General features: G+C 32.3%; 1 protein-coding gene across 1 annotated transcript; it reads right to left on the reverse strand.

Moving 5' to 3' along the window:
- Positions 1–2,591: 2,591 nt before the first annotated feature.
- On the reverse strand, positions 2,592–3,588 carry LOC149185643 (uncharacterized). The gene is made up of 2 exons (XM_089410750.1): positions 3,384–3,588; positions 2,592–3,291 (listed from the first exon to the last, which is right to left on the reverse strand). Exon 2 carries the CDS (start codon positions 3,240–3,242, stop codon positions 2,874–2,876), a length of 369 nt encoding a protein of 122 aa, XP_089266876.1. The 5' UTR covers positions 3,243–3,291; positions 3,384–3,588; the 3' UTR covers positions 2,592–2,873.
- Positions 3,589–10,424: the final 6,836 nt, after the last annotated feature.

A 10,424-nucleotide genomic window follows, 5' to 3' on the forward strand; every position in this document is an offset into this window, starting at 1 on the left:
TCCCCTCCCACTAAAGCTTAATGTAATTTGAGGGCATCACTCAGTCTCTAATACAGTGCAAGATAAGGAATCTTAATTTCAATCGACTTGCAAACTGAAATAATATGTGCTTCAAGCAAAGGCAAACTGAAATAATATGTGCTTCAAGCAAAGGCCGTTAATTTACCTATCAAAAAATGATTTTTCCCATATTCTATCATCCTCTGTGGTGTGCATGTTTGCAGCATATTTTAAGAAAAAAAAACACTTGAAGGACAACTAATTTTGTTCAGACCTTATGCAGCTCAAATGAAGCTTATTAACCCTTGTGACCTCTGAGCAAGCACTGTGCAGCAACCTACATTAATAGTTAAACTATCAGCAAGGGATGCCTATCACCCCACATCTTGGACACAAGATTTAGATGAAGTCCCTGTAAAGTCTTGTAGCCAATGCAACACGCAAGTACTGGATGATTTTCATGTACACCTCTCACCAATGGCTCCTAAACGCCAAAACCATTTTTACTGTTCTTTTGAACAATAAAAAGAGTTATTATACCTTCCATACAAGATAAATATTTTTTTGGAGAGATCTTGACATGTCATTCTACAACAAATTTATGAATTTCAAGATGTGACAAATATTGTTTCCAGATAACATACGATTTCAATGTCTTTGTTGAGAAAATTTAATTAGCAATTAGGAGCCACAAAAATTTACGATATAATTAATGGGGTGGAGCAGAACATGAGATACATAAGGAGCATCTTATTTGAATAAATGCAAAGAGAAACAACATTCAACATGGAGATTGACCAGAGGTAAGATAGATACCAACTTGGATAATGGAGTTCTTGTAGAAAAAGACTGGAGTTCCACCCAACTGGAGCTTGCTGATTATTGTAGGCTAATGGGCATTGGAGCTTGATTGCTAAAGTGACAAGTCTGATCAATGGATCAAGATTTACAATTTGGTGCTGTGAATGAGAATTAAATATACATGGTGTAGGACTTGTTACCAGTTCCCTGTTATGGCTGTATTGCCTCATTTATTTTATCAGAACTCAAATTAGAATCAACTCAATTTGCTTCTGATCTTGATAAAGCTACTCAAGATCAGTTGACAAAAGGGGTCAACGATTACATGAATTGCTCAAACAATCTCAGTAGGCTAGAAAATTGAAATTAGAATTAGCTCAATTTGCAGAGTTTGGAGCCCTTGCACAATTTGCTTCTGATCTTGATAAAGCTACTCAAGATCAGTTGGCAGAGGTCGACGATAACATGAGTTCCTCAAACAATCTCAGTCAGCTCCTTTGAAAGTATAAGAATAAATAGCTAGGTGAATTTAATCTGCTATATCTTATGTATTCTCTTTACTGTTAAGTTATTTTGCTTGACGGGCATAATACTACCTGACTTATTTAGCAGATGGAAAATAAGAACCATCAGGTGCCCTGTAACAACAAGAGGTGGAGCATCGCTTTGTAAATGAGCGGAAATTGTCCTAAACCAGTCTGTTTGACAGCCGAAACACAAAGTAGCTTTGCTGCATCAAGTGCCTGCAACTGTCAGTATGTCACCGATTAGACTTTAATATTTACGACTTGGGTAAAAGCCATATTTCATAAATTGTGGACTACAGTTGGGAACAAGCTCTTGCTAGTCATCCTTGACCTAGTTTGTTCAAATATTGTTAACATTTTGATCCAGATATAATAGGGGAATGCAAGCCTAATGCTGGTTGTGTTTGCCAACCAGGTTGTATTCCTATTTAAATAGCACAGCCAATCGAAAAATAATATTTCAACACACAGAAATGAGATGTTAATCAAATTTGAGGCCAAAAAAACCCATTGCCAAAAGCTTAAAACAGAAAGGGCTGCTCATAAAAGACAGCCTCGAGGCCATGTCATCCTGTCACCAAAGTCAGCCTTTAAGATCAAGCAAAGATTTTAATTGATTTTAGAAAATTAGGTGAAAGAGGGCATGCCAGAGACTAGAATAGCCTAAGTCTTACTAAAACAATCTGCAAATGTAACTGGCCTATGGATCCTGTGGGACAGAAACGCTTACATCCGATCTATTGGAACCCTGTATATTTGCTAAACACGAGTGAAACCTAATCCAAGTCTGTCACAACATATTTATTGACAAGGAATTTTGAGCAGCTAAACTTAGTCATTTGACTAATTTTTTCAATATTTTCCAAGTAATTTATCAATCCAAATGAATATTGTCCAAATTTTATATAAATTAAAATTATTTTTTAACTAAACAACACGCAATTTTCTATAATATTTTTAACACTTAAATAAATATCCCATACATTGATATTTTAAAATCTACAAAGATTCCCACGCTTTCTACACATACAGGAAAATTTTGAGGCATTCAAATTCTCCCTTAAATCCTAGCCCAGTCTCAAAAATCCAACAGAGGTTCTATACAATCGGACTACAATTTTAAAACATGTATTGCTCAGCAGTCACATATCTTCCCTCATTGAGTAAAAGCCATGCTCAAAGACCATTAAATCAAAAATAGAAAGAGGCATAGAAAACAGATTAATAAAACTTCAAAAGGGGCATCCATGTTTTCAGTCGAAATTAAATAAAAAGATGTTATTAACACGAAATTTGGATCTCGTACTGAAAATTTACAGAAAAACTTGAGACTAGGGAAGCATAAAATAAGAACAAGAGAAGCAAAATCTACAAGACATCCATCGAGTCCTCCCGAGGCTAATGCAATTGTTTGTTTTTTCTACCTAATCCAGCGACACAAAAACAGATTAAATACCAAAAGGGTTAAGAAGGGCCGCCTCGTACACAAGCTCTGCGGGTCTTCCACGTTGCCCATGCAAGGAGAGGACGGGAGGGGATTCGACCCTACCACCAACCGTAGACGATTTCAGTGTACTTGTCCTTGAGCCAACGGAAGGATTTTCGGAAGGAGCCCTTGACCTTGCCCTCCACCGTATAGACCTTGTAACTAGCCACGCGTTTCCGTCGCTTCACTTCAGGGTCATTCAAACCCCATACCTTGGATGACTTTGTTTTGGTGTGCTTGTAATTATAAGCCCCGTCCATGTACACAGGGGGCTGCTGCTGATGGCTGCTACCATACGCATAGGGAAGCTGGGGAGGCTGAGGCTGAGGCTGAACCTGAATCTGCCCTCCCCCATTGTAAACATTGGAGGGCACTACGTCCATCCTGTAATCCGCTCCCCCATATGTGCGAGACCTGTAATCCCCCATGACTCCAAAAAAGGCTTCTTTGATCAACACAGATCTGACTTTGGCTCACCTGACGAAAACAACAAGAAGTACACCATTCATTCAATAAAATATTTTGCAGAAAAATAAATTGCAGCCGGCAGGTTCAGGCCATGGGCTTACCTAGAAATTCAGGCGGATTTAGAGATGTCTTCGAGGTTAGTGGCCCAAACAGATGCGACAAATGCGCTAAGGAACGAATGGAGCATCTGCCTGTTTCGCAATAGCAGTTGGGCACCGCACTAAATAAATGATATTGTAAGCGAAATGAAGAAGACTCACGGGAATGCGCTCCGATTATAACAGAAATTCCTTGTTGACATCTAATTTGGCATGCCAACCACGACCCATTCAACTTCCCTCTCTTTCACGCGGATATACAAAGACCTCATGGCCCACCTCTTCAACCACGTATATTTGTATTGTCAGTATTATTATTTCTGGTTTTATTTCATTGGAAATGAGTGAGATATAATAGTTTATACAATATAATAATTTTAGTTAAGTTAGTTCATTTCTCTCGTGTTAGTTGATTTTGGAGTGTTTAGTTTTTATCATGAATTTAAATTTATTTTAAAAATAAATTATTAAAAAATAATAATAATAATTTTAATTTTAATTTTGCGAAGAAAAAAATATAATATTATGATGAAAATAGTTAATGTCTATTAAAATTAATATGGTTTATAAGACTTTATAAAGGTAAGAAATTAATTGAGATTTTTTAACATTTTATTTTTATGTTGCAAAGGAGGTTAGGGAAGTGTTCCCAAATCACCATAGTTATGTTGTATGAACAAGTCAAGAAAGCTAGTAGTATGACGAATATTTGGAAATTTAAAATGAATATGAGTAAAAACTTGACAAACTAAGAGAAGGTGTTTTTCATCTTCAATCCTTTTTGTATTTCATGGGTGGCAAACTCTTTTCTCCCATGGTGTTTTGGGAATCAACCAATACCCCACTTTCACTTGAAACTAATTCTTATTTTAGTAATATTCATTTTCTTCTTGACACGGAAAATAATTTAATATTTAAATTATTATTTTTTATTTGTGTAATTATTTATTATATAAAAAAATAAGATTTTCACTATTGTAAAATTTAAAATTTTGTCCATAGGGCTCAGAGAAGATAGTGTTAAGGCACTTTGGGGTGAAAAGGTAAATGGTTTGAAACTCCATGGGCAAAAATCCAGTCATGCTAAGGGCTGGTGTGCCGAGTGCGATCACTAGATGATTTTAACAGCTTAGATGCCCTCGAGTTACAAATTTAAAATTTTGTCCATAGGGCTCAGAGCAGATAGTGTTAAGGCACTCTATGGTGAAAAGGCAAATGGTTCGAAACTCCATGGGCAAAAATCCAGTCATGCCAAGGGCTGGTGTGGCCCCAAGCGCGATCACTGGTTGATTTTAACAGCGTAGATGCCCTCAAGTTACAATTAGTCAAACCATAGGTTAGGTGTGTCAATCATCTCAAGACTCAAATCACAATAGCAAACAAACCAAAAAAAAATGAAAATTTTTAATTTTAATAAATATTTTGTTTAAGTTGTCTGCTCGGGGTAGCTCAATTGGCAATGGTCATGGAAATGAAGTCTCACTGAACCGGAAGTCTTGGGTTCAAATCTTGTGCTATCCCCCCGATCGGGGTGAAAAATTGAACATGATGAAGATGTAGTCCTACCAAGCTTACAAAAAAAATTGTTTAATTTAATTGAAAAGAGAATCTTTATCATATAAAATAGTTTTTTAAAAATATATTCTTCTTCTTCTTCTTCTTCTACAATACAGTGACGTTATACGTATAAGTTGGATGATAATAACTTTACATATAATCTAAACTTTCTTTTTTAACAAGAATGAGTACTTTTTCATTAAATTCGCACTCGGTCACGACAAAAAACCACAAGATTTACATTGCAGAAGAGTTATGAACATCATAACTAACTTGAGATGGTTGTAGCAATGTCCACATTACATACAAAACCACAGGATTTACAAGTACTCTTATTCTAGTATTAGTATATATCCGACAAAATTTAGACAAAAAAACTAAACATTTAAAACCAGTCATCTATTATCAAGTTTACGCATGAAGGCCAACAGGATGGTTCAGGTCAATTTCCATGCTCTCTTCTACCTTTAGGTTGTTCAGTTCATTCTTTTGAAGCTGAAGATGCTTTAGGATGCTACAAATTACCTCCATTTCGTCTTACAATTGGTAATCTTTTTTCGTTGGTTCTCCACCATGTCTAGAGTGTTGTTCTGAGAGGTGCTCTGTTGATGAAGCATCACTTGTAGGTCGAAAATATCTACTCGTAACTCTGCAAGCTCCATGATGCATTCTTCACGAGGCCCATCCAATGAATTGGACACTTTATGCTCTTACCTCTTCCGTCGTCCTGTACGCAGATGATTACGTCCCCGTAAAACAGATGCCATGGCTACCCACGCCCTATGTAGAAGAAGACCACTCCAATGCAAGAGAAGATAGGGCTCTTTAAGCCTACTAGTGAACGCAATTGCTAACTCGTAAAAGGAAACCCAAGACCACATACCCAACCTTGAACAGAGGGAAGGAAAATTAAATTTTGCCTGAGAGTTGAAGCCCTATAAGCCCCACCAAGTAGTGTTCCTGTAGAGGGTAATTCTGCAGCAAGACCACTGCTTCCCAGGGGACTTTGTTGCTCTAAGCCTGGAAACCCACCACCAAACTGCCCGCAACTTGGGCCACGACTCTATCTTAGCCACCAGAATGAAACATACGAAGACTCTCGACATCCATTTATTCGAATCACAAGAGCATGCGAGGTTAGCTTGGACCTGCAAAATTGATATTGTTCCCATGCAACTTCATCATCAAACCTCTAGGTGAAATGACTCTATCTCCATGTGGTGGAGCCTTCATATTAACAACCCGTCTAATCCTCGCCTGGGTGAATGAACGTTGTACCTTGGATGAGTTGTTACATGCAAGAGACCATCAAATTCGCCTTAAGTGAATCCATAATAGGGGCACTTTGCCTTGAAGCAATCCACCTGCATACTCTTAAGACCTGAGGGCCTCCGCGTTAAGCATGTTGATGGCTTCCAACGCCATCAAGCATGGGATGTCCATCATGGGACAGTTAATACCTTTTATGGTGAATTGATTATGCAATGGGAGATTATGCCAATGGAGAGATAAGTACGAGGGGAAAGACAGTGGAGAGGAGGGATTAATGCATAATTTCCAATTTAGATGGGGAGGTATAAGAATAATGAGAGGGGTGGGACTAAGCATATATAACATCAGGGGATAGGAAGATTGTCTATCACACCGTTAATATCAGTGATGCCTTCCTCTAGCAAGCATGCTTTATTGGCCATTTGATCTGCCTCTGCATTAAGGGACCTTGGGATATGAAAGGGGAATGAAGCAGAGAAAGAGGATATTATACATTTTATTCGACGAATTAACAAACTGAGCCCATTATCTCTAGAAGTCGATTCTCAATAAGCATATTATAAAGAGAGAGTCTCATAATAAGCAAATGCCCTTAATTCCTCTTATCTTGGCTAAGAGAAAATCCAAATATAGTCTATAAACTTTGTCGTGATTGTTGGTTTTCCTTCCCAGTCCTCAAACATAATTATCCATAATTATTCTTTTAGGATTAAAGAAAATCCCTCCCCTCCTACCACCCTAAATAATAACTAAACATTAATCATAACTTTATTCTTTTGATATAATTATTTTTTAAAAATGATATAAACTATATATAAAACAAAGAATCTTATAAAAAACACTTATATTAAAAAAATTAAATGATTTGTATAATTAATTTAAAAAGATACACCATAAAAAACACTTATATTAAAAAAATTAAATGATTTGTATAATTAATTTAAAAAGATACACCAAAATTTTAATTTGTAAAATTATACACCTTAAATGTTAATGACAATTTAACATGTTGACAATTGATAAATTGAAATACGGAACCAATTATCTTTGCTTAACTTTATAAAATAATATTAACATGTTGACAATTGATAAATTGAAATACGGAACCAATTATCTTTGCTTAACTTTATAAAATAATATTAACATTTTATATGGATTTATGACATGCAGCACAAGTCATTATTGTAGCAGAGTCCTTATAAGTAATTGTATACTATTTTTATTATGGGTTGTAATTGATTTTTTCCTTGTTTAAAGTTTTGGGTGGATGTTTCACCTATTTTTAAGGATATTTTGAATAGGAAAAAAATCTTTCACACAATTTTAGTATAAAAAAAAAATTATGGAAATGTATATTTTTTTATAATTTTATTTAATTATATTTTAGTATATTTAATCAAAAATAAATATATGATGAATTTTAAATTTAAAGATTATATGTATTATGGTTTTTATTTTAAGATTTTTTTTATAAATAGTTTGAATATTTAATTTTTAAATATTAAAAATAAAGAAAATAAATATATTTATTGAATTACTTTAAATATATTGAAAAAATATAGAATGAGAATAATTCTTTATTTAATGTAGGAAAATTTTAAAGGTAAAATTACTTAGATTCTTTGCATTTATTTTTTGGAAAAAAAAATAAGAATATTTATTTAATTATTTTGAATATATTGAGGAAAAAAGATTAAAAAGGAAATAATCATTTTTGTGATGTTGGGAAGTTTTAAAATTAAAATTAGGTTGATAATTATTTATGTGATGCTTGGATATTTTAAAGGTTAGATTTTTTTGGGTTATTAAGATATAAAGAATTAGGGTTTAAATTTTTATAAATTTATTTTATATAGAAAATAATGATGATAATTATAACAAGGAGCCATTGTTGTGGCGCTAGTCCCTGCCGGTTAATAGAAGGGTTTGGTGAGTTATTATGATGAGATTTAATAGGTGTTTAATTTGCATTATCATCAGAGCTGGTTTGCATTACTAGTGTGTTGTAGGCATGCTTATTTGTATTAAGATTTAGTGAATTGGATAGTGAATTGTTGTATGGACTTTTTGACTTTATGCAAAGAGTGAAATATAATGAACTTTGCGTTTGTTAAGTAAGAATTGTGATAAATGTAAGAATAGTTTTAGACATAATTTTCCAATGTGTCATGATTTAGAAAGTGTTTAGATTAATAATTAAAATGTAATAAAATTTAAGAGTGAATCATGGAAACCTTGACGGGGAAAAACTATAAAAGGTAATAATAATGCATTATAATGTATGAAGAATTAGAGAGTGTTAAAGTAAGTAATGTATTTTAATAAGCATGGGGTATAAAATATATTTAAATGCATAATAATGAATTCATGGTGCATAAAAGATAGAATTTTGTTATTTTTTTACATTTGAATATTATGGAAATATTCATAAAATGATAATGAGCAAATAAACATTATTGTGAATATAAATTTGTTAATTAAATCCGTGGTGGAGAGTGTTCAATATTTAGATAAATGATTGTTGAAAGTCAAAGAAGAACTTAAGCATTTAAAAATTATGGAGTATTGAACCCATAATTGAAAGATTAGATATCTAGTAACATGTTTGGACATAAGTGATTCCATTGGGGTTAATGTCAATGATTGGGGAATTATTCCATGGTCAAAAGAACAAAAGATATATTTATTTAAAAATATTGTGTATCATAACTTTAGTGTGAACTTTAAATTTGTCCAATTACTAATTAGCAAAAAAAATAAACCCTGCATCTAATTTCTAATTAGTAATTTGTTGCATTTAATTAGTAATTTCTTGTGATGCAAAAGGACATGACTTTTGGTCTTTTTTATAGTTTTGGGTTAGTAAATATAGTATCTAAGTACAATAGCAAAGCAATTTTGATAAGTTTATTTTATAAATTAAAAACTAAAATAAACAGATTAAAATTAAAAAAACATTTAAACTCTACGAGTTGAAATGTAAATTGATCATGACCTTCAAGAAAAAATTCATTATCTTTTGGTGTTGTATACTCTTGCTTTTTGCAATATCTGTGTTCCATTTAAGCAAGTTAGTTTTCTTATTGAAATTTTTTCAAAGTATAATGAAGGCACTTACATCACAGATAAACAGATGCCATTAAACATAGCTGTTTTTCTATTTTGTGATTATCTTAATTAGGGAGTATAGTTTAATATAATTCATTTATTTGACATAACATAAGCATAGGAGATATGATGACATATAGAATGACGAAATTTGGGATAATTGAAAATAATAAAAGAATGGAGATTGACTATAGCAGTTCAAATTACTCTATTTATTAGTTAGAAATAATGTTTTGACACTTCAAATTACTTTATTTATTAGTTAGAAACTATTTATTAGTTAGAAATAATGTTTTGACACTTCAAATTACTCTTTATTAGTTAGAAATAATGTTTTGACAGCTTGATTTTTTAAAAGTTATTATGTTATTAAACTTTATACCTGGTGACAAGAAAGGCTTGCCTTGCCATAAGCTAATTATTGCAGGTTAATACAACTGGGAGAAATGATATTACATGTTTTAAATTATGAAAGTCATATTCAATTAACACTGTTTTAAATAAAAAATAGATAACAGTTCATTTCAATGTGCGAATCTTTTTATTCAAGGAATTTTATTTCTTTGTGATTGGAAGTGTAGTCTTTCCATTATGAATACTGAATAATAAAAATATTATAGGAAATTTATACTTAGTTAAAACTATAAATAATTTAATAGTTATAATTAAATATGAATGGATAAGCAGTATTTAATATTATATGGGTAATTTAAATCATAAAATGCATTATTTATTTAAACAATGCAAGATAGAGTGTGATATTACAATTAAATAAAAATAAATAATAATAATATTTTTATATTAGATCAGAGATATTGAAATTTAATTAAACATTAGCATAATGAATCAAGAACCATAGAGACAAAATAAAAATTGACAATGCAATTTTTATTAACTAATAATTAATGCATTAAACATTGGCATAATGAAAAAATATTGGACCAGAGATATTGAAATTTAATTAAACATTAACATAATGAATCAAGAGCCATAGAGACAAAATAAAAACTGCCAATGCAATTTTTATTAACTAATAATTAATGCATTAAACATTAGCATAATGAATCAAGAGCCATAGAGACAAAATAAAAACTGCCAATGCCAATT

The sequence above is a fragment of the Pinus tabuliformis genome, chromosome 3_1, assembly GCF_031772625.1.
Source record: "Pinus tabuliformis cultivar Carrire ecotype Pingquan chromosome 3_1, CPIR1, whole genome shotgun sequence".
NCBI classification, from domain to species: Eukaryota; Viridiplantae; Streptophyta; class Pinopsida; order Pinales; family Pinaceae; genus Pinus; species Pinus tabuliformis.

Bases quoted from the DNA above. Each gene is read 5' to 3' on its own strand.
- LOC149185643 (XM_089410750.1), bottom strand. From the start codon at position 3,242: ATGGGGGATTACAGGTCTCGCACATATGGGGGAGCGGATTACAGGATG.